General features: G+C 42.7%; 1 protein-coding gene across 5 annotated transcripts in view; it reads right to left on the reverse strand.

Moving 5' to 3' along the window:
- Positions 1-12062: 12062 nt before the first annotated feature.
- Positions 12063-25494, reverse strand: part of mpped2a (metallophosphoesterase domain containing 2a) — a 54342-nt gene continuing 40910 nt past the window's right edge. For 4 of the 5 annotated variants that reach the window (XM_077023151.1, XM_077023155.1, XM_077023153.1 and 1 more), the window contains 3 exons: positions 15406-15521; positions 14807-14920; positions 12064-13058 (listed from right to left, as the gene is read on the reverse strand). In XM_077023151.1, the coding sequence (XP_076879266.1) occupies positions 12940-13058; positions 14807-14920; positions 15406-15521 (349 nt within the window). In that variant the 3' untranslated portion in view covers positions 12064-12939. Of the gene's footprint in view, positions 13059-14806; positions 14921-15405; positions 15522-25494 lie in introns of all 5 variants that reach the window. The other variant, XM_077023156.1, reaches the window with a different exon arrangement.

The following is a 25494-nucleotide window of genomic DNA, read 5'->3' on the forward strand; positions in this document are numbered from 1 at the left end:
TCCTTTGTAACAATGTCAGAATATAAATGTAAACTATATTATATAAATGTAAACTATATTATATATTTATGGTGTTCCAGTTTTACAAGTATGTTTCATTTTGTTTAAATCTCTTTGACACTTAAATACACATGCAACACGACACATGAAACTAGTAACATGTGCACATGGACTAACCCACATACACAGGATAGTCCAAGGGTGGAGTCAGGGGTGGACCATAGGTCCGCAAATAAAGGGCAGGACTAGAGCATGGAGCTGCGGCACTAGAACACTTCCAGTGGCAGCCTTCGCTGGGATCACAGTCCTCCCCTGAGGAGAGTTTACCCACGGCCTATGACAGCCTCCCTGGGAAGAAAAGAGGAGACAAAAATAGGACAAATTGACAAGGTAATGGGAATGGGTAAAAACTAAAAGTAAAACTCCATTTTGCTCCCATGCAAGTGTATGGAATGCACTGCACACCCCAACGGGAAGGGGGTCTCTCTGGGGAGCTCAGGGGCATACAGACCATAGTCTAGGAGCAGTTCCTCCCTATTGGGTGGACAAGAAAAGGTTATATTAGTCCTGGTATACTTTAGCAAAGGGACAAGAGTTCACATCCAGGATTGCAACCCAATACCAGGACTTGCCTTGAACCATGCTGGGGAAGCCTTTTCTCTCCCTGGCAGGTGTAGTAGAGGGAGCCAGCTGGTCCTCCTGCTCGTAGGTATCGACACTTCCCTCGAAGCGCAGGGAACTAAAGCACAGCGCAGGTAAGGCAGACCGAAGTCATGGCAATTAGAATTCTTCTTTCCTCTGTGCTGCCCTTTAGACATGCTGTGTGGGCTCGTTGTTCTGTCAGGAAGCACAGAGCAGGCAAGATGCTGGTACGAGTGTAGTTTACACATTTTATTTAAACAGCAAACACTGAATGAATACAAGGGACTCTGGAAAGACAATGACGAGCATGAACATGACACAGAGGCACACTTAAATACACACTTTAATAAGACATGTGAAACACGATTATGAGACAAGCAACGTACAAGTAACAAATGCCCAGACTAACATACACACAGCCCGGAACAGCAGATCATGACAGTCCACTTAGTGGCGAACTTAGAGGCATGCTCCTGCCAGACAAACTCCTGCATGCTGTTCACAAAACTTCTCCACCTGATTTGGAGATTTCATTAGAGTAAAACAAATATGTTATTACATTGAACTATAGTAAAGTTTGGTAGGCTACCACATTTTCGTGAAGGGTACAAAGGCACTTTAGAGTAGGAAAAGAGTAGGAAAAAACATACTCCTCTTAGCAAATGAACTCAAGAAGAAATATTGTATGGTCCAATTCCAGTGATATCACTTTCAGCCTCATTTAGACTCGGCTGTTACGGCAGGACCATATGAAGTTGCCACAGGGATGGGAAATGAACTGAAAGCAAGGATGGCACTGCTCAGCCACCACATGTTAAGCGCACATTAAGTCAGCAATGAATTGAGTCCTAACCTAACCCTATTAAATGAGTGTGTTCAGGCTGATATGAATGAACAACGGCTATGACTCAGAAGCCCATAGCCAGGCAACTTAAGCATATGAACGTGTGTGGAAGAGTCTGAAGTAATTGGTGCAGGGGTCGGCAACCTTTGAGACATGGAGTGCAAACTTTAACATGTCTAGTCAATGAGTGTGCCACTATCAACAAATAAAATTGGAGAGGGGGGGGGGGTATTAAGTATTATATCGCGATCAATCGGCAAGTATAAACGCCTCCGCCGCTCGCGCAGGATCAAGCGAGGTGTGCGGAGTCACGCGCTATGGTCACTCACAAAAGTATAATCCATTAATATAATAATTTATATTAATTTATAATTTTTTTGCTGAGGCTGGTCCAGCGTGTCACGTGCCAGTGATTATGCCACGGTGGCACGCGTGCCATGAGTTGCCGACCCCTGAACTGGTTATTTGAAGAGTCTGTAGTAACTGGTATTAAAATTTTATTGAGAGGGAATGGTTACAGAATAACTGAAAAACTTTACTGAATAAATGAAAAAAAATATTTTGCCTCAAAAGGCAACTACATTAGAGTCAGAAACAAACAAAACCCTCTGATAATACTGCAAAAATGTCTGAGTTTAAGCAGCAAAAGTAAAAAAATACACAGATATATATATTTTTACTGTGCACTGACAAAAAACTGAAGTTAATTTTGTCAGTGCTTTAGAGTTTTCATTAATGTTGGCATTATCATATACCACTGGGATGGTTTTGTTATTTAAACAACCTGTTAGTCATATCCCACTATTGTTTGCATGCTTTCATAGTGTAACGTAGCTCGCGCTACGGAGCGAGGAGACGGACACAATCGCTGAGATGAGCGAGATTTATTAAAGGGAATACCAAAATCAGAGTCGAAAGGACAGGCGTGGGTCAAACCGGGAGGGCAGCCAGAACAGGTAAGGTACACGGGCATAATGGGACTGGGAACTAAAACACGACGGGGAGACACGGAGCAGGCAGAACAAACATGGAAAACAGAAACACAGCGTAAACTCACGAATGCACGAACCGACAGGATGAACAAACCAACTGATAGACAAAATCACGGATGACACGACTGGGGAATGACGGGACTTATATACATAGAACCAAACTAGGGACAGGTGATGACAATGACACAGGGGCGTGGTAACAAACGAGGAATCATCAAAATAAACGAGCAGGGCGGGACAAACAGGCAGGGAACACAGACATGAGGGAACCCAGAGTGACAGCTACGAGAGGGGGCGTTGCCCTACGTGACACATAGTCAAAGTATATATTACTGTCTCCAGACTCTCAGTTAAACTGCTTAAAAATTAGTTTGACTCTAAGATGGTTTAAGATGATTAACATTTTTGAAATTCTGTTTGAGTGGAAATGGATTCCAGTTAAAGAAGCACATTGTCATATCTAGCTCCGCCCTCCCTGCCCCAGTCCTTTTTCGTCCGCCCCAGCCCCACCTTTTTTCCCGGTTTCCATAGTTCCCTTCTGTCTGTCACGGCCCTGTCCTCAGTGTTCCCACCTGTGTCTCGTTTCATTTCCCTGTTTTTTTGTGTATTTAATTCCCCCCTGCCCTGTCTACCAGCGTCGGTCAAAGTTTCTCTCCTTGTACCTTGTTCATAGCCTGTGCATTTTATGTATATATATATATTCCCAGTTTCTGTTTGCTTTCTCCTTTGTTGTCTCATTTTAGTTTCCGTGTTCTGTTTCATCAAATCAAATCAAATATATTTATATAGCGCTTTTCACAACACATGTTGTCACAAAGCGCTTTACAGGATTTACAAGGTTAACAATACTATGAGTCCAAATCCCTAATGAGCAAGCCAAAGGCGACAGTGGCAAGGAAAAACTTGTTTCATCTGCATTTCCTCTCCATGTTCATTCAGTTTTCTGTTTATTCGTTATCGTGTCAGTTTCCCTCGCTGTGTTCTTTGTTCCTCGTCCTCCTTATTAGTTTATATACTCTTAGTTTTGTAGTTTTGTTGTTCCTTGTGTGCGTGTGTATTAATGCTTATGTGTCTGCTCGCTTAGGTTTATTGTCTATCTGTGCTTAGTTGTTTTGTTACGTTTTCCTTATTAAATTTATTCAAACCTGCATTTGTGTCACGACTGCCCTTCTGGAATCATAACAGAATTGACTACCGGCAGGTAGTGCTTAACTCCGGTAGCCTGCTCACACTCAGTGGAGAAGAGAATGCTCACGATAGACTGGAGAACATCCAGGCATTTCTTGTTAAAGACTCTAGGGGTAACCCCATTACACTGCCTTCATTAACCCTTTGCCCTGAGGAATACACAATGGAGAGACTAAAATGGAAGAGAGCTTTGCTTTACAATGCAATATGTACATTCAGTTGCTCACTTGCCCCCCTCCTCCAGAGAAAGTGCTGGTGTTATTTATCAGATCCCTACTTAGAGGAAAAGCTCTGGAATGGGCAGATATTGTGTTATCAAACCGCAAAGATGAAACACAGACTGTAACTGGATTTCTAGATCTATTACGTCACAGATTCGCTGGGGTTACTACCCAGTCCTCCCTCCCTCTTTCCAGGGAGTACCCTACAAATGTGCTCCCCAAGAAATGTTTTGGCTGGGGGGGGGGCTGTACCTCAGTACGCAGTCTCCTCAGGGCCCAACTGGCTGACCCCATGAGCCATGTGGGAAGTAAGGGCCTGAGGGCCAATACCCCCTTGTCTGCCACTCTGTAATGTCTCCCCAGCCTCCACACTCTCCTCATCTGTCCAGGCTGCCGCACTCTCCAGTATCTCCCAAGCCTCCGGACCCTCCAGCATCTCCCAGGTCTCCACGCTCTCCAGCATCTCCCAGGCCTCCACGCTCCCGAGTGTCTCCCGGGCATCTTCCAAGCATCTTCCGGGCCTCCATTCTCCTGAGCATATCTCCGGCTGCTCCGCTCCGCACCGCTCCCATCTATCCGGCCGCAATGTTCCCAAGCATCTCTCCATACACACCGCTCCCGAGCGTCTCTTCGCAGGCCTCAAAGCTCCCAAACGTCTCTTCGCAGACCTCAAAGCTCCCAAACATCTCTCCGGCCACACCGTTCCCGAGTTTTTCTCCAGCCGCTCCGATCCTGAGCGTCTCTCCGGATGCACCACTTCCGAGCGTCTCTTCACAGGCCCCAATGCACCCGAGTGTCTCTTCACAGGCCCCATCGCACCCGAGCGTCTCTCCAGCTACACTGCACCTGAACGTCTCTCCGGCCACACCGATCCCGAGTTTCTCTCTGGCCGCTCAGATCCCGAGTGTCTCTCCGGACGCACCACTTCCGAGCGTCTCTTCACAGGCCCCAATGCACCCGAGCATCTTCACAGGTCCCAATGCACCTGAGCATTTCCTCGCCAGCCCCAACGCTCCTGAATGTCTCTACAGCCACATCACAGTGTCTCCTCCCCGAAATTCCCCGGGATCTCTTCGACTGCCACGTTCCCCAGAGCCTCCTTGTCCATTCCTGTCCCATGAACTGGAAGGGGTCACGGGCCACTCCCGCCTCTACGAACCGAAAGGAGTCACCGGCCGCTCTTGCCCCTGTGAACTGGAAGGGATCATCCTCACCTCCTGTAACTGCGGCACATCTGCGAGTTGCCCCAGTCCCAATAGTCTGTCAACTGGCCTCACCAATCCCCGCGGCCTGCCAGCCGCCCTGCCAGTCCCCATAGTCGGTCAGCCGGTCCCTCCGGTTCTCCCAACCAGTTGGCGGACTCCTCCAGCCCCCACAGTGACTGTGCTGCCCACATATGGGCCTAGAACCAGAGACCGTATATATAAGTGGACTGGACGACACGAATGAAAAGTGAAGCCTCCGTGAGTCAGCTGCCCTCTAGTGGCTGGCTGCAGTACAACTTTTAACCCCGCCCATTCCCATGTAAGTGAACGGGCCGGACGAGAAACTTTGAATTTTTATTACACGTAAAGCCTGGTTCACACTACACGACTTTTCAGTCGTCAGGTTTTTGTGCCGTTCGCACTACACGACTGGTTGTGCTGTAATCGCGAGTCTTTCAGTTGTGGCTTTCACACTACATGACTGATCGGCGACGCGGGCTCACGAATTACACGACTGGGGAATCGCCGACTCATCTGGCTGCCGTCCAAAAACGCGAGAATACGAAACGAAACTCTCGCGAGAACCAGCAACACCACGTAGAAGAAAAAAAACAATGTACATGTATTCCACATTTTCGTTATTATTTTTTTTACCGTTTAAACACTCCATAGTCCCAAGTGAACATAAATATAATCAATCGCACTATTTCTCCAGTGCTGTCACAATAACTTAAACACAGTGTTGTAGTAAAGTTGTAAGAAAGGTGAGGATTTTGTGTGTTTGCTGGGTTACTGTTTTGAAAGTATTCTTGAAAGTTTTTTACATTCTTCAGAGATATCTTCAGCGGTGCCGCGGTTCTCTCTCCGTGTTCCAATTGGCTGTAGCTAGACACTGCTGCCGACTCTCAGTCGCCGACTGGGCTAGATATTAAACATGCTAGATATCTGCCAGTCGTCTGCGACGAGTCGGCGACTGCTCGGTGAGCGTCTTTCAGCAGTTCACACTACACGACTGAGCGAGCGACGAGTGATCGCCGATTTGCCTCCGACCACAGTTTCTGTCGGCGATCAGTCGGCAACTGAAAAACCAGCCTAAAATCGTGTAGTGTGAACCGGGCATAAAATAAGTTTTTTGAGCAATTATATTTTGTCAATTCTATAAGACCCCATTGTGTTAGTATCTCTCCCAGTGTTTTTCTCTATGATAAACAGATTTTATAGAAGTTATTAAGTGTTATTTAAAGGGGTGTGGCGATAAGGTGATTGACAGTTAATACTGGATTACAGTTAATAAAACTCTCGACAGCAGTATTAAAACCTTTTACCTTTGTTTATTTTGTAAAATGTCAAAAGTGTCTATACTGGTGGGCGTATCCTAACGAATGTCGGGGCGGAGATACGGTCTCTGGTGTAGATACTGTCCTGTCTACCGGTTCTAATGCGCATGCTCTGGCTCCAATTTTCATCTACTGCGCAAGCGCATCCAAGATGGCGGTGTCCGTGCGGCCATCTTGGTGGCTTCAAAAGTTCACAATGGGAGTCAACGGTGACGTACCGTCCATTATATATACCCCCCATACTCAAATAGCGGCCCTATCTATATCTGGCTGTTTTGAAAAGTGTTTTTTTTTAGGAATCTTTTTTTTCAATCGCGCTATCTGCTCTTATTTTGAAATCGCGCACCGCGATCTCAAGACGATGCCGGGGATTGCCTTTATGGCAACAACAAACAGGTAGCAGATGCCCAAATGCCACCCCCCCCGTCAACAATTTACGTTCGACACCACCCCCACCCCCCCACCCCCCCCTTAACCGGCCCCTTCAGTGATTGAAAAAATAAAATGTGGCCCGTCTTCACTTCTAATCGAGTACCCCTGATATATACAGTCACTGCCTAGAACTGACAATGTACATAGTTTTCCATATGTAGGTCCCCTTTCTTTGCCCAGGTTCCCCTTGTTGCCGTGTTCCATACCTGATCATCGTTGTTAGTCCCAGTCCCAGTGTGTACATCTGTCCATATCTGTGCCTGTGTCTGCCGCCGGTATTGTGATTTCTGTTCCTGTCTCCATCCCCAAGATTGTGACCCATTTTGTTCCTTTACCTGTGTCTGTCATCCAGCATATAGTCACCTCAGTGTTGGCCTTGTCTCCCATCCCTGGCCCCACTCCTGTGTCAGCTCCCGGTCCTGACCCATCCTGTCCATTCCCCATGTTTTCACCTGACCCCGGTCCAGAGCCCCCCGTTCCTGCGACCCCCGAATCGTCCGTCCTACTCTTCCACAGTGTCCCTTGTCCCGTCCTGTGATGTTGTGTCCTCACCTGTCTCCTTGCCCGCCTCTGTGTCGTTCCCCTCTGTTATGCCTTCCGTCTCTAATTTCTCCTGCCCTGCCATGTTAGCCCCTGTCCAGACACCCCTCATGTCAGTTGTGGGTACTGTTGTATCTAGCTCCGCCCTCCACCCCAGTCCTGTCGTCTGCCCCAGCCCCACATTGTTTCCTGGTTTCCATAGTTCCTTTCTGTCTTTCATGTCCCTGTCCTCAGTGTTCCTACCTGTGTTTCATTTCACTTCCCTGTTTCTGTGCATTTAGTTCCTTCTGGCCTGTCTACCGGTGTCGGTCAATTCCCTGTACATTCCCTGTAAGTCTGTCTCCTCGTACCTTGTTCATAGCCTGTGCATTTTATGTATATATATTCCCGGTTTCTGTTACTGTTAGCTTTGTCCGTTGTTGTCTCATTTTAGTTTGCTTAATGTTCTGTTTTGTCTATGTTTCCTCTCCACGTTCATTCAGTTTTCCGTTTACTCGTTATCGTGTCAGTTTCCCTCACTGTGTTTGTTCCTCGTCCTCCCTGTTAGTTTCTATACTCTTAATTTTGTAGTTTCATTGTTCCGTGTGTGCATGTGCATTAATGCTAACGTGTTTGCTTGTTTAGGTTTATTGTACCCGTTTAAGTTGTTATCCCCTTTGTTATTAGTTTTCTAGTGTTTTTATCTGTGCTTAGTTGTTCTGTCGTGTTTTCCTTATTAAATTTATTCAAACCTGCATTTGCCTGCCCCTCGGGAATCGTAACACACATATTACCTCATCACCCAAGCTATACAAATTCAAATTAGATTGCACCCTTTCATTGGCAACTCCTAATTATCTTGTCATCTTTGTCACAAATTAATTTTAACACATTGGTTCTTAATCAATTTCTAATGCAAAGAGATTGCACTATTGTGGTCTGTTAAAAAAACGAATACTGGTTGAATGGGATTGCAGCCAAATTTAAATATGAACCACAGAAGTCATCAAATACATCTGATTGCAGTCCCTCTTAATTTAGCTTCATTCAGTTAACAATCACCAATCATCACAAGACATCAAAAGTTTACAGTAACTTGGGTTATTTGTGATAAGAAATAATGAGAAGTGGAAAACAGGTTAATTAGGGAAATTGGAAAAGCTATGTGGGTGCTACTTTCAACACACCACCAACATATACATTTTATCCATCTCAAACCAGTTTGTTTCACATGTTTATGAGTGAAATATTATCCAGTAGATTTCACTGAAACTACCAGTGCAATCATCACTTTGTTGTGAAGGCAGGTGGTCACTCTGGAGGAGAAGCAGACAGAGAAGAAATACTAAGAATGGGGAAGCAGAGAGACCAAGAGACAGTGGATGGTAGAGTGAAGCAGTACAATAAGTACAACATGACCAAGGAAAGCTGAGTTTGGAAACAAAGTGTGTATGAATTCAGTGGCATCTCTTCTGATATATGAGTGATCTTGCTGTGTGTCACCAGCAGGTTCCCACATCAGGCCTGCAGAAGCAGTGAGTAGCCCCAGAGCTCTGAACCAGGGTATGTCTGTACTGGAACACTGCAATCTGTCCAGTCAGCATATAAAGGAGGGAGTAGGTTTACAGGATCAAAGTAAACTATGAATGGTTAAATAAATGACACAAGGACTGCATACATAATCCTAAACCCATTAACCTACAGTGGCATGTTTTCTATCGCAGTCAGTAAGGTTATGTCCACATTAAGGTTGTGTCTGACATTAAACAGAAATATCTTTCAACTGAGGTTTAGAACCCATCTTGATTATGCTGTGAGCAGTATAGTGTGTTGGACTAGAGACACTACAGTAAAATTAGGAGCACTCACAGCAAAGATAATGCAAAATGGGACTTGGACTATGAAGTATTCCAGAATCTATTATCCCACAATTTACTGTGACATTATGTTGCTGCATGAGTCCTTTTCATGGTCTAGTGCCTTTTTGCTGCTCTTCCACATTCCACATGTATGCATAGTAGGATAGCCAGTCTAGAAAATGAAGACTAGCTTTATTTCTGCATTATAAATCCATAATTGCATATTTATGTTTTAAGTTTAAGCTTCCAACACATTTTTGTTTATTTCTACTCATCTGAATGTGACTAATCTCATAATCTTAACAGAAACAATAAAATTATAAAATTATTGCTAATAAATATGTGCTAACAAATAACGTGTGAAATGAGAACATGGAAAGGAACAGAAACATGTTCTTTCCGGTGCTGCTTTTGGTTCATTAGTTTGGGGGTAAAATCAACAACAGACTACAGTATCAGCCCAGCTGGCCTCAATTAGGACAATGTAAACACTCCATACTGGGCTGCTGGCACCAGGAAAAGCTTTGTGGAGCAGGATCTCTCTTTCTCTCTCTCTCTCCCTCTCTCTCTCTCTCTCTCACACACACACACACACACACACACACCTCTCTTACATCTATGTATACCTAGATCTTTTATCATAATAAACACACATCCTCACTTCCCAACTCATTACATATTACAATTACATATTACATATATATCCTCTGGCATAGATATTTATTTGTGTTAGATATTTAAAACAAATAATGGGCAAGGCATATGTGTGTTCACTATATGACCATAAAGATTTTTAACCACATATGCCTATGTACAGTTGCATACAGTGGACCAACTAAATAACTTGATATTTTAGAAAGGGACATTTTATAAACTAGTATAAAAGGTATAAAAGATCAGATGTTATATTTATGATTTATCAAAATACAGACACACACACTTTCTCTCATAACGACAGAGGGCATTAGCCTTCAAGAGAGTTACACCCCATCCATCATGGTGGCACGAAGGCTAAGTTGACAAATTTCCAATATCGATAGCAGCTGTCGGGGCATGGTAGGCTAATAGTCCCTGCTGTCAGCAACACCTATTACTGCCAGACCCCCTGCTGGAGGACAGGGTAATTAATATACTCTCCCAATCCAACACTCCCACTCCACTTACACATGCACAGCACACACACACACACACACACACACACATTGGGAGGGAGAGGAGGAAGGGAGAGATGTGAGCATGTGCGTGTGTAAGGTTGGGGGTGGGGGTTGACATTAAGAGACTTGGCACTGCTGCTGATGAATACATGAATTCCTAATTTTTTCGTGGTGTCACTATGCTGTGCTCTGTGTGTGTGTGTGTGTGTGTGTCAGCTTTCATGTCTGAAGGCCTGTGCTACTGCTCCTGATAGACAAGTCCACAGACCAGCTACATCTCTGTGGCAGCATCTCTGCTGTCTTTTCACTAAAGGATAGAGAAACTGTTAATGTATGCATGTGTGTGGTTGCTAGAGGGTTATATGTAGACAGGAAACTGCTTTGAACAAGAATAATGATGAGTCTGAGCATGTGTGTTTTGTGCAAATCCATGAGAACACAAGATATTTATTATACTGGTTTCCCCCTTAAATACTTCAAAAACCCTTGTTTATGGTTGATGCTGGTACACCCATCTGTATAGTATAGAGACACAGACTTGTGAAATTAACTGGTGTTTTAGATAATCCCATGGGGTCTATTTTGGTGACAGATTCAAAGATCAGATCAAAGATATTTTCAAATGCCCCCTGACTCAGTCCTGAGAGCTAAACCAGCCGTGAGTGTCAGACATGATTCACAGGGTTAGGTTAATGTGATTAGCATGGATTATACTAATAAGCTAGTTTAGGGCAACATTTTATGGTCTGGTTTAGGGGAAGTGTTAACAGGTTTGGTGCCTTTGATACGAGCCTGTTGGAAGAGCCTGCAGGTAGAGAGACAATGTATTTGTGTATGCGGTGGAGGGGGAGTAAATTCTCACCAGTCTCCATTTTTGGCCTCGGAGGGATTGGCATTAGCTTTAGAGTAGAAATGATGCCTGGTTTTCTCTGGGAGCCCTGAGCTGGCTGGCTTCCTTCCTCTCATCCTTAACTGATGTATATTTATCTGTGTTTCCTGCTCTCCATGAATACAAATTGGATTACAAAGAGATAACCGAAGCTGGGTGACTCTACACATGAGCCGCTTTTTCATGTGCAGAGTAAATCTCTTCAGAGGATTCCTGCATTCGAGAAGATTCCTGCACTGTACGTGAGTCCGACTGTGTGAATTACTCCAACCATGAGACAAAGGCTACGTTAGTGGATAGTGTTAAAAAAGACCCTTGTGCACTGTCCAAACTTCAGCTACATGGAGGAGTAATTAAAGAAGTGTGCTTCAATAAAGACCCTAGGGCAAATTTATGGATTATGGCATTCACTCATTAGGCATTACACTCCAGATAATACAATTCAAATACTACCTACGTAAACCAAAAGCAAAATCAACCAAAGAAATCATAACATACATTAAATATATTAAGTAAAAACTTTGCAATTTTATTTGCATATAAAGGCAGCTAAATATATCACAATGAAAGGGGAGAAAAACAGAAGAGTATCCCTTTCCAGGAGCAAGACTTAGGACCATAAACAGGCCAAGGGAAATTTACAGTGACAGAGCTGAAACAACTATTGGCAACATTTTTTGTGCTAGCAAAATTGCATTTACACACAGTGCAAAACAACAACAAAAACAAAACCCCCAAACAAAATACAAAACAACACCCCCCCCCCCCCCCCCCCCAAAAAAAGCAAAACAAAAACAAAACACACTAACCCCCCAAAGCCCAAAACAAAACAAATATAAAAACTAAACTATCATAATCCATAATACATTAAAGGACAACTAAACCTTATTTAGGCAAATAAGGAAAACAAAACATTTTAGATTGTACATTAAAATATACCTTTTAATTAGGACACTGATTTTTACATGTTGTATGGCCCATTTGCCATGAGGTGGGACTCATTCAAAGTACATAAAAAAACATTAGAAACTAACAAGTGTGCATTCTGCACGTCATCCTTTCCAAGCAAAGTGATCTTCTCTTTTGATAAGATGTTTAGAACAAACCTTTAGAGATTTTACAGCATACACACATACATATAGCTATATTCTTACTTTAAGACATTTACTGATTTATATTCAGGCCGAAGGGCTCTAGAGCTTTCTGAGTAAAGTTTAATCAGAGTCTTCCTTGCTCTTGTACAAAAGTAAAAAGTGTTCTCAGAATGCAAAAGAAATTCCATTTCAAATCGACACATAATAAATACGAGGCTTTCTCTTTGCTAGCAGAAGGGAGGGGTTCTAGCTGGGGAGATTAAAGCTAGTTTAAGGCAGTTTCCCTGTCAGCCAAAAGAAAGCTTAATTGTCCTGAATATAATAAAAAAAAAGGAACAATGGCATCCAATATCAATGCATTATCAGAATGGCAAAAAAGTTTTTACAAATTCACAAATGTTATCTTACAGATGTCATCTTTTTTTTTAATAGGTTGCCCCACCCAAACCTTCCCACCCGCTAAGTTCAAGTTCCACTGAACAGTTTACAAATAAACACTTAACATAATTTTTTGAAAGTAATATTAAGGGGAAAAGGAGGGCAATGAGATGTTTTCAAGCTTCTCAAGAGCTGGAGGGATTTGGGAGGTCAAACACGATAGGGGGGTTAGTTGGCTGAAAGCTGACAGTGCAGGTAGAAGCATTGATGAATGTACTGTACCCGTCTGTCATAATGCCATAGCCTATGGGGAAAGAGAATGAGACACCATTAACACAATACACACTCTAGAGAGCACAATTTTGTGTTACTCCGAGAAATTTCCTTAGGCCTGTGCCTCTGCAACCATCTGCAAGGCCTGCAGAAAATGACTGAAAACAGTGCAAAGTGATGCAGGCAGAGAACACAAGAGATCCTGCTGGGCCATCTGCTGTAGGAGGACATTTTTAAACTTTGTTGCAGATACAAAACATTTTTTATTTATTTTTTTACAAATTTCATTTGAAACAACAAAATCTGCAAGGAAAATTTGAAGGACAAATGAAATGGCCAATAACAGCAAGCCTACAAACAAAGACCAGTTACAGAGATCACTCCTCAGGGCAAGACCAGGTAAAGAGCTCACTCCTCAGGGCAAGACCAGGTACAGAGATCACTCTTCAGGGCAAGACCAAGTACAGGGATCACTCCTCAGGGCAAACTGGAATGTTTTCCATCTCTCCTCTCTCAATCCGCCCAATCTAAGCCCAACCATTTTCAACCTGTAGCCCTGGTAGAGGTCTAGTGGTTATAATCAGAATGAAATATAATAACACAGACTTGCTATGAAAGGTACAAAGGTACAAAGCATAAAAGGTTTAACTATTTGCTTGAAAGTATTAGGCCTTAGGTCTACTGCCCAAGTTAGACCAGAAGTAATGCAAGATAGCATTAAAATTACTACTGGTCAAGCAAGCAAGTTTCTAGTTCTACAAACCTAGAGCTTTAATGAACTCACAGTGATTCAACTAGTAAGTGGTGATCTATGCCTGTGGCTGCGTTTATAATCATCCCTTTATTAAGCTTGCGCTATCTAATTTATCTCATTGATCATAGTTACTTTTTTGTATCAGGTAATATTTGCCTAGAAAATTATTCATTTAGATCCAGGTGAGACTGAAATTAACAGACAAGAGTCAACTTGGGTGAAAAACACTAAGTGATTCAGACTGTAACTTTTTCAGGGGAGGAGGGAGAAAAACACCAATGTGATCTACATGAAAGTAAAATCATGGCGGAGCCCCTGGAAAAGTAGAAATTACCCCAGAATCCCATGCAATTGTAATCCAGTCCAAATAAGGCTATAGCCTACAGTAATGCAGTTTATCCTGAACATCCTAAACTATCTAAAAATGAAAGAGTGGTGTACTAGTCAGAGTACTTTCTTCACATGTTTCAGTACTTAAAATAATCTTCATTTATTTCAGTATGGTCCGGCGCTGGTGTATACTTTAAAGTGCCTCAGTCAGTTGCTCCAGATCATCACTGATTTGGCTCATCCTGCATACAACATGCAGTGCTTGCAGTTCTACAGTTGAGGCATGTAGGCTTTATAGTAAACATAGAAAACATTATAGTAAAAGTTCAGTGTTGTTCTTTGGCATAGGTCCTCGGCATGTCTGGGGTGAATGTAAATGTGAATGTCACTCTTCCTTTTTTGCCATCTTCATCTTAATGAAGTGGATCTAATGGATCTAATGGTTTCAGGGTGTAACAGAACCATACTAATGATGGCTGGATGTGTGGAGTGGTGTGTAATACAGATGTAGCCATTGGTGATGTCATTGTTTAGGTTGGTGCAATCACCAAAATCTAAAAAACAGAAAAAAAAAGATTCTCTTTCAGGTCAGGACCATCTCTATGTTACTGCAAACCCTTTGCAGCAATTTACAGGTGGCAAGGTGTGCATTTATGTGTGTGCGTCTATGTGCGCGTGACCTCTTTTATCCTCACCCTCATGTATTCCCCCGAAGGCGTGCAATTTTGGCCGCACCCGCCGCTGCACTGTGTTCAACAGCTCCACACAGCCAACGCGCTGCAGCTCCTTAGGCACCCAGTCACGAAAGCCTGCACACACACACACGCGCACACACAGGTACACAGATACAACACACACACATCCATATACATAAACACAAACATGCACAAACATGCATATGCACAGCAGTAGAAGACCATACACATAGGACTAATCCAGAGCCAGGACACAAATGCCTGCAGCCAAATATATGGTAAACATCATTAAGATTTAATAGAGCCTTTTTAGATCAACAAAGCTTTACTAAGCATCTTCTCTCTGATGGTCAAGCACTATGGTCCGATGCCCTATCTAAAAAAAAAATGAGACCTGAAGATGTGCCCTACAAATATGTAAAAGTAAAAAAAAAAAAAAAATAGATATTTTAACAGACACTGATGGAATGCTAACACAGTATAAATCACAAACAGGCTTAAGTGACACATACCCTGACCTTTCCAGAAACACATTAATGTATTGTTGAATATATGAATAATTGTGAAAAAGCCCATTAGGATTAGTTAATTGCACCCACCAAGAGGAGGTCCATGGGTCATGAGAATATCAACGCCCTCTGGGATCAAGTTCCACTTATCGAGCAGGGACTGGCCCCGGGGTAGGTTAAAACCCCAGCCATTAAACCACGGGGTCCTGAGGGGAAGAAACGCCCACCCACACACACAGACAAAAAAACAAACTATAAAACTAGAACAGACAGATGTGGAAATGTTATCCTGACCTGTAAACAACATCATCTTTTCCCCTCCTCTTTCCTACAGTAGCTACTATGTCTGAGAAAAGGCACCAGATTTTACAGGTTAGCATCCCATATGCAATTGCTAGACATATAAGCACTCTCCCCCAACACACACTCAAATTAAACACACACACACACACACACACACACACACACACACACACACACACACACACACACACACACACACTTACTTCACCAAGCCAAACACCTTAAATACAAAGTAATGCAGTGAATGGGGAAGATTCAATGGTCAATGCACAGGACATCTTGTTACCTGTTAAAATATACAATAGATTACAAAAAAAATGTATAGTGAAGCTATTCACAGAAAAGTTAAATTACAGCAAGAGATAGGAGAGAAGAGGTGAGAGAGAGAAGCAGGCAGCTCACAGAACATGGTGTTGTAGGGTCTATTTTTGAGTCACTTATCTATGATGTTTTCATGCTGAAATTGACAGTGGGGGTATGGTGGTGGTGGTGGGGGGGGTTCTTGGGGAAACATCAATAAGGCTCGTTTCAGTAAGGGATCGCTACGGCAACAATACCAACCAGTAAGTATGGAGCAGGCAGTGGGAGAAGGTAAATCTCCAACACAAAGAAAACGAACCCCACCCATCCCCACTCACCCCCACCCAGCTTCCATTCAATGTGGAAGGTGGTGAAAAAAGTGAGAGAATAAGTAAAACAAAAACCTAGATAGATACATTTTGTGAGCACTTAAAATAGGAGAATTAAACAGATTAGGACTTGCTAAATTACAGAAGGAAGACAGACACTCTGAACATTCAAAATTCAAAATAGCCTCTGAACAGAGCTGTGTGCAGCAGAGCTGGTGTGTCACAATTTTAGATCTTTTGCAATAATTTCTGACAGTTTTTCAAAATTTCTCAGATATTTCACAAAACAGGTCTCAGACGCCCCAAAATTGTTTAAAAGTAAAAGATGAAAGGCACAACATGAAGGCAATAACCACGTTTTAAATCATCCATAGGATGTTGCTCAAAGAAATTTTTTTCATTTTCTCATGAATTTCTCAAGATATAGGCTACTGGAAAGGAGTGAAGTGCTGTAGAGGACGACTGCAGCAGAGCATGCTGGGAGAGCAGGTCTGCACAATAGTGCCATTGTTGGTGCCCATGTATGAAATATACCTTTCTCGCAAGCACATTTGTTAACCTCCATAAAGATTAATGACATCCCTGTCATATAAAGGAAGGCTTGTTTCCTCTACACCCCTGTGCACATAGGGCCTTATTATCCTATACTGCAGTAATGCATGGTGTTTGTGTATGTGTGTGCAATGCATGTGCGAGGGTATGGAGATAAATCTGTTGCAAAATGAAGGGCCTGATTTGAGAACTTGTAAAACAAAATCCGTACGTCTTATTTTTTATTTGAGAACTTGTAATCTAAAAGTTGCACTTGTATTTTTGATGCGAGAACCTGTAAACTAAAAGATGCACTTGTAGTTTTGATGTGAGGAGTAGAATAAAACTGAGCTTGAATGTAAAAAAATCACTGGCAGGAAATGTACACAAACTTCAAATCTTCCTGCCTCGACTTTTGCAACACATATCTTGGTGTACGCAAAACAGATTTGTGCACTTGTACGGGGAAGAGGGTGGGGCAGTGGGGGATGGGACAAAAATCGTGACTCAGCTTATTTTTTGCTGCAAAAAGAAAAGAATTGGAGGCAGAACAATTACGGATAATTCCTTCTATGATGGCACAAACTAGCTAGTGACAAGTATTTTTCTAATAATTATCATTTTTCTAAGCTAAGAAACATCACAATGACATTAGATTCAAGTTTCCATCAAGTGCCTTTATCTATTATATTCTAGTATTGCTGTCTAATACCATTTGCCATGCTTGTGTAACCCTATAATTTGATTGTCACTATTATTCCAGGTCTCTTTTCTATTCCAGGTCGAGGGGTGGGAAGAAAGATAGTCAGGTTAGAAGTAAAGTAAAATTCTCTTTATTTTCAGCCAAACAGCTCAGGACAGGATAACTGGTAGTAGCCACTACACACGATTCTTCTTCCTCTCTCGTGCGAGCAGCAGGTCCAGCTCCCAAGGTGTCCCTTAATTAGTCCCCCCTGGGAAGTCAGCCCATCAGAACTAAATCAACCAGACTGCAGTACAGTGCTACGGGAATTATATAACAGATATAACATATTGCATCACCTTACATTTTAACCATACATATTAACTATTAATTTCAAACTATGAAATCAACTCTGAATAATAAACTATATATACACACTTGTATCATTAGAAAAATAATGCAGTTTAAAAAACATACCGGTGTTTGTGCCATCATAGAAGGAATTATCTGTAATTGTTCTGCCTCCAATTCTTTTGTGTTTGCAGCAAAAAATAGTCACGGTTTCTGTCCCATCCCCCATCGCCCACTTCCCAATACAAGTGCAACACGTACACCAAGATATGTGTTGCAAAAGTCGAGGCGGGCAGATTTGAAGTTGTGCTGAATTCGTGTAGATTTCCTGCCAGTGAACATTCATGCTCAGATATTCTACAAGTTCTCACATCAAAAATACAAGTGCAACTTTTAGTTTACAAGTTCTCAAATTAAAAATACACGTACAGATTTTGTTTTACAAGGTCTCAAATCAGGTCCTTCACGCTCTCAAGTTTTGCAACAGATTTAGCTCCATACGAGGGGGCAAGTTAAGAGGGAACGCAAACTGACTGACCCAGCCAGCCAGATTAGATAGCTGTACTGCCATCTGGACAATGTCACAGAGACTCATGGAAACAGATCTGAGCTGAGCAGAGATGGATCAGAGATGCAGGGAGACAGAAGCTGGTCTGTGTTTTAAAGAAAATCTGAGTGAAGCAGAGCCGATATGAAAGCCGGTTTCCTTTAGACTACCGACCTCTCAAGCCACTGCATGCTGAATAGCATTACCTATATAACAGTCAAACCCTGTTTCAGGAGGACACTATACACTCTGTTAGGCTAAAAGCAGAAGTACATAACAAATATAATATATAATAGAGTATATAATATAATAGAGTAATATATCTTAAAAAATCAAATCCACCAACATGTTCTAATACAACTAGTTGTTAGAAGCTGGTAAAGTACAGAGAAGGATGCAGTATGGCAGCAGTAAGCTTAGAAATGTGCCTTGCGGTTGTAAGTTTCACCGAAACATATTTAGGCTTGTGTGCAGAATGTCAATATTCAATTATCCCTTTTGCACATTTCCCTTAGTATCCCAGCATCCCTCTGTACACTACCTCTCCTCTTGCATTTCTATAATGATGTAGGGAAGCTTCATCATTAGGGAGGAAGAGGCCAGTGAGTCGAACACCGAGGATATGACATGATCAGTTAACACACTAAAGGGGAATCACATTAACTCAGCACAGCAATTAATTCAGCAATTAAAGTGCCATTTCTGAATCAATATTTCACACCATTTTAACCTGGTCATGTTTTATTTGTAAAAATCTGGAAGTTAATTTTTGATTTGGAAATTGCATTTTACACAAGCTATACAAATGTCTTAGTCATACTAGTTTAAATGATACTGTAGAAATATGTCGACTCTGTAAACCTACCCTAAGATGGTATGGGATTCCTTACCTGTCCCCATGAGGAGCCGCCAAAGCGGACGTGACCTGCTTACTCTTCAAAGAGGAACTCCACTAAGAACCATTCGTGCCATCTTGTAAACAGTTCACTTTTGTAATACCCAGCCAATTTTTTTGATAAAATCTGAGTGAAGCCAACAGTGCACTACAAGGTGGATGGGGTGAGATGGTGGAGGTGGTGCTGAGTGGTTTGGGGGTGGGGGCCATTAGCTCCAGCTGTCAGGCATAGAGACCTTACACTCATCACTTCACAATGCACAGACCTTCTACTGTTCCCAGCAGAGCTGAACACAGGGAGTCAGGCAGAGAGTGCACAGTTCTCTTCACTCATTCATACTCCATACTTCATATTGCTCCAGCACACAGGAGCTTTACCCCCCAAAAAAAAAAAAAAACTACTGCACACTCTCCCATGCATAGTTCAGCTGTACTGATCTGACACTGCAATTACCAAACAACCTTTATATATAATCAGTTTGCTGTAGCACAGGAAAAGTGAATTGTTTTGTGAATTGTGAGTGGTGGAGTCAAATGTATGGATTATAAACATACATAAATATTTAGATTGTGTGATATGAGAGTTTTGTAATGGCACAGCACATTACAGCAGAGAAAAGCTCGAACAGAACAAGAACATTTTTTAGAGAGGAGATATTGAATATCAGGGATTCCAATGGCAAGTTCCATAACATATGAATCTCCAGATCTGAAAATACCTTTTAGTCATGCAAAGAGCAGCATGACAGGCTCCGACTTTTCCTTGAAACCTTAGAGTGATAGATATCTGGGACGCTGTACACCTGCCCTCTGTAGGACAGCTTGGGCAGGAGGGGGTAAAGGAGAAAGAAGGAGAGAGAGAATGAGAGAGGGAGAGAGAATGAGAGATGGAGTGGAAGAGGAAGAGAGGGAATGAGAGTGAGAGAGGGAAGAAGCAGCTCGGATGAAAATCCCGGGAGGTGCACAACTCTGTCTACTCCATTCATTTGGCTCCCTCACCTTGCTGTCACAGCACTGGCAGGGTCACCTAAAGAGGGGCCTAATTGATCAAGCTGTCAGAGCCAATGAGGGGGAGGATGTTAATAGGACTTTTATTTGGCCCTAGGGGACATGTCTGCCTGATGGCCAGCACTGTGTATATATATCCACACACTCCCCCTCACTCCTAAACGCTCTTCCCTACTTTATTAACACCCCATAGCCGCCGCTGCCGGAATGACAGCCACAGCACGACCCTGATAAACAGACTGTGGGGCAAGGCCATGGCTCCTGCTAGAGAAGAGAGTGGGGGGTAATGGGGCAGTTCGTCTCTGAGAGGGGCAGTGAGGGTAATAGGGCAGTTCATCTTTGTCAGAGTGGGATGACTCTAGCACTCCCGGGCTGCACTGTGAGTAGCGAAGGCCTTGTGCGGGCAGTGGGGTGAAGAGAGGTTGTTAAGTTAGGGCGTGTCTGTGCACCTTCACAGGGGGAAGGCACAAACCCACTCCTGCAGCCCTCATCCAGCATGGAGGCTACTGCTGCCCACTTTCCAATACTGTAAGCAAAACTGGGCATTCACCACTGTACAGCCACAAACTGATCTCAAGTTGATTATGATTGTGAAAACCACATGCATAATGCAAACATTTACTCATATATATATATATATATATATATATATATATATATATATATATATATATATATATATATATATATATACACACAACATTTCTGCAACAAGCTACATGCAAGTTGACCAATGAGCAGTCATCACTGCCTTCCTTCTGCAGAGCCAGTACCATCTCAACCCTTTCTGCAGTTGGAACTTCACTGTCAAAAAAAGCCCTACCACAATCTGACTGAGGTACCACAGGTGTCTGCTGAAAGTTTGTATTGCTGACTCAGCAACAGGTGCTTTGACTCCTTTGCATGCTATGAGTTCTTTGTATGCTATGAGCTGTACTGTCAAGTCATTTCACAGCGATGTCGCTGGAATCTGACAGGGTACCATGCCTTCAAGTTAAAGCAGACAGTAAAAATGCAAAATTATTTTCTGTCACAGTTAAACAAAATTGGTGATGAAACAGGGAGATCTTCAGAGCATATATCAGTCTGGCCATCCAAACATTGGCTGACATTGGCCACCTTTTAAACACAACCGATAGAAACTATTTTTTAAAGGATGTTACAGATCATTATGTGAAACAATTGTAGGCGGTGAGACTTATTTATATGTGTGTGTGTGTGTGTGTGTGTGTGTGTGTGTATTTATGCTCACCAGTCACTTTATTGGATCATTTATAGTCCATCTGTTGTTGAGCAAAATTTATAAGCATCCTCATTAATGGTCACAACAAACAAACAAACAAAAAAAACAGGATCTACAGTAAAGACACAGCAATTTCAATCTGTTTGAGTGTGCTGATCTAAAGTGTGGTCTAATAAGAACAAAAAGGGCAAAGTAGGAATTGAACATCAACAAGGATGTATAACAGGCATAGGCGACTGCCACAAATACCTGTGATACCAATACTAACCACATGTGAATCATAAGGCAAAATGAGATGGACAGCAACGTCCAAGCACCTTCATACTGTACAGCAGGCCCTCAAGAGCCCCCAGAATGGGAACAATAATATCAAAGCCATAAATATGTAAGTGCTGGCAGTCATCAGATACACAGCAGGCACAATGCGCTGGCCAAGAGAATAAGTAGAAACTGCAGATGTCAAGATGCCATGCAGGAGGAGGAAAACTGACCACAAAACACAAAACATTCAAGAACAGCTGCATGCCAAGCAATAGGATGTCCAAAGAGAGAGCTGACGAGGGACTGACTCAGTTGTCAAATGTGGTCACTAAGGAAAACGACTAGGTGCCATAAGCTACTACATGGATCGTACCACCAACAGAAGGTAAAGGTAGCTGATGCAAGTCCTACCAATGGCTGGGAATAAGAGGACCAATGGACAGCACAGTCACTAATCATGACAGCCAAAGATAAAGCACTAAGCCCGAGGTCAGCTGAAGCAAGAGAAGACCCAAGATGCAGACACAGAAGCCTCTGCGACAAGCCAGTACCTAGAAGCACAACACAAAATAATGGCAGGGAAAGCATACACTGAGAAACATAAAGGGGCAGGGATCATATACAGGAATATACACAAGCCTTATGAGCTGAAGACCCGGAATAGGAGGAAACACAGACCATGGTGGAGAACACAGCTAAGATCCTGTGGGCTTCTTTATCCAGACATATAGTGACAAACCAACCAGACATTGTGATGGTAGACAAGGTGCAGAAAACAGGAGCAGTAATAGTTCCCAAATGGTGGAGACATCCAAAAGAATGAAAACAAGAACTTGTAAAAATACTGAAAAAATAGACTAAATAGAGACAAGGCTGTCTAATAGTTATAGGGGAATTTGAAGCTTTAGGTTGGAGGAGGGACTTTAAGAAAGACTAAGAAATTACTAAGAAGGGCCAGCATGGTGGTGTGGTGGTTAGCACTGTTGCCTCACAGCAAGGTTGTCTGGTTTCAAAATAAGCTGTGTGGTAATTACAACGACAAGCAATTTTGTCCATGAAAATATATACATATATGCCATTATGAACACTCACTGGCCACTTTATTAGGTACACCTTGCTAGTACTGGGTTGGACTACCTTTTGCCTTCATAACTGCCCTAATCCTTCGTGGCATAGATTCAACAAGACACTGGAAACATTCCTCAGAGAGTCTGGTCCATTTTGACATGATGGCATCATGCAGTTGCTGGAGATTTGTCTGCTGCACATCCATGATGCGAATCTCCCATTCCACCACATCCCAAAGGTGCTCTTGTGCTCTATTGGACTGATATCTGGTGACTGTGGAGGTCATTTGAGTACAGTGAACTCATTGTTGTGTTTAAGAAACCAGTCTGTGATGATTCACGCTTTATGACATGTTATTCAGTACTTCCTGATGGAAGTAGCCATCAGAAGATGGGTACACTGTTGTTATAAAGGGAAGTACATGGTCAGCAACAATACTCAGGTAGGCTGTGGTGTTGGCACAATGCTCAATTGGTACTAATGGGCCCAAAGTGTGCCAGGAAAATATCCCCCACACCATTGTACCACCACCGCCAGCCTGAACCGTTGATACAAGGCAGGAAGGATCCTTACTTTAATGTTGCTGAGGCCAAATTCTGACCCTACCATCTGAATGTCGCAGCAGAAATCAAGACTCATCAGACCAGGCAACAATTTTCCAATCTTCTATTGTCCAATTTTGGTTAACCTGTGCAAATTGTAGCCTCAGTTTTCTGTTCTTAGCTGACACCTGGTGTGGTATTCTGCTGCTGTAGCCCTTCTACCTCAAGGTTCAACATGTTGTGCGTTCATATATGCTCTTTTGCACGCCTTGGTTGTAATGACTTGTTATTTGAGTTACTGTTGTAGTTCTATCAGCTCGAACAAGTCTGTTCATTCTCTTCTGATCTCTGGCATCAACAAGGCTTTTGCGGTCACAGAACTTTTGCGGTCACAGCAGCCGTCACAGCTGCTCACTGGATATTTTCTCTTATTCTGACAATTCTATGTAAACCCTAGAGATGGTTGTGCATGAATGTACCAGTAGATCAGTTTATGAAATACTCAGACCAGCCTGTCTGGCACCAACAACCATGCCACTTTCAAAGTCACTTAAATCACCGTTCTTCCCCATTCTGATGCTTGGTTTGAACTGTAGCAGATCGTCTTGGTCATGTCTACATGCCTAAATGCATTGAGTTGCTGCCATGTGATTAGCTGATTCGACATTTGTGTTAATGAGCATTTGGACAGGTGTACCTAATAAAGTGGCCGGTGAAAAAAATAAAAATAAATAAATAAAAAACTAGTGGATATGACCTGACTGCAGTCTTTACAGAGAAACACAGATCATTAAAACCTCCTTACACACACATGTATGCATACACACATGCATACACACCTCCCCCGAGAGTTCCATCTGCTAAGAGTGATGGAGGATTAAAGCGGGCATCAAAGGGCACACTGTGTGAGTAAAATATTCACTGAGAACAGGACACATCATCACATGTGGGTCTCTCTTTCTCACTCTCTCTCTCTCTCTCTCACACACACACACACACACACGCACGCACGCACGCACACAAAAGAATAGTAATTCTGTCTAGATGATTTTGAATCCTACTCTGTGACGGTGTCCAACACACATTAAATATTAACCCAGCTCAGTGATGTTTGACTGCAACATAGAAGCTGATTGCCTTAGTGGTCACTCTCACTGTTTGCATCACTTAGACTGCTCACAAAATTGCTCACTGTTTTGCAACTAACCACTTGCAACACTCTGACCAATCGCATCACTCTCACTCTTTGCATCACTCTAACCCCTGTCACCACTCATCATTCTGACTCCTGTCACCACTCATCACTCTTACCACTTGCATCACTCTTACCTCTAATCACTCTTGACACTATCACTCATTCTGACTCCTGTCACCACTCATCAGCCACCATTTTCACCATTCTTCTTACACTTACCACTACAACCCCTCTCACCACTCACCTCACTCTCACCACATTTAACCCATGTGCCATTATTGTATTTATTTATTTATTTATTTATTTATTTTTACACTGCAAATTTATTAGGAACAATAATGGAGATGCAGTTGTAAAACTACAGACTAAGTGTAAAAGCACATTTCACTGTAAACCATGATTATATTAACCATAACTCTTCCAAAAAGAAGAATGTTCAGTTCTTGGAACAGTTACATTTTGGAATGTGTTCAAAAGCTGCAGTCGCTGCAGGACTGTACACATCTATCAACTCAACAAACACATCCAAGTGCTGTGATGTTGCCGTGAGAACGTGAGGACATCCATGCTCACACTCTTCAACACTCCACAACTCATGGGAGGGTAAGAGGCTGCATACAACATACAGGAGCAAATGAAAGTGTTCCACCGACAGAGAAGTTCCTGTCAAAATCACGATTGTCAGTGTTTATAAAATTTAAATCCACAATCTCGCACTCGCAACTTTCGTCCCCCCCCCCCCCCCCCCAACTTTCGTTCGCCTCGCCACCCCCCCCCACTCAACAACTTTCGTTCGCCTCGCCACCCCCCCCCACCCCCCGCTCAACAACTTTTTCGTTCAATTGATGCGTACTAATCTGGTAGCCCTCCGCAATAATTGGTATCCAAGAAGTAGCTCCCAGTTTCAAAAAGGTTGGAGACCCC

The sequence above is a fragment of the Brachyhypopomus gauderio genome, chromosome 12 (assembly GCF_052324685.1).
Source record: "Brachyhypopomus gauderio isolate BG-103 chromosome 12, BGAUD_0.2, whole genome shotgun sequence".
Classification (NCBI taxonomy): domain Eukaryota; kingdom Metazoa; phylum Chordata; class Actinopteri; order Gymnotiformes; family Hypopomidae; genus Brachyhypopomus; species Brachyhypopomus gauderio.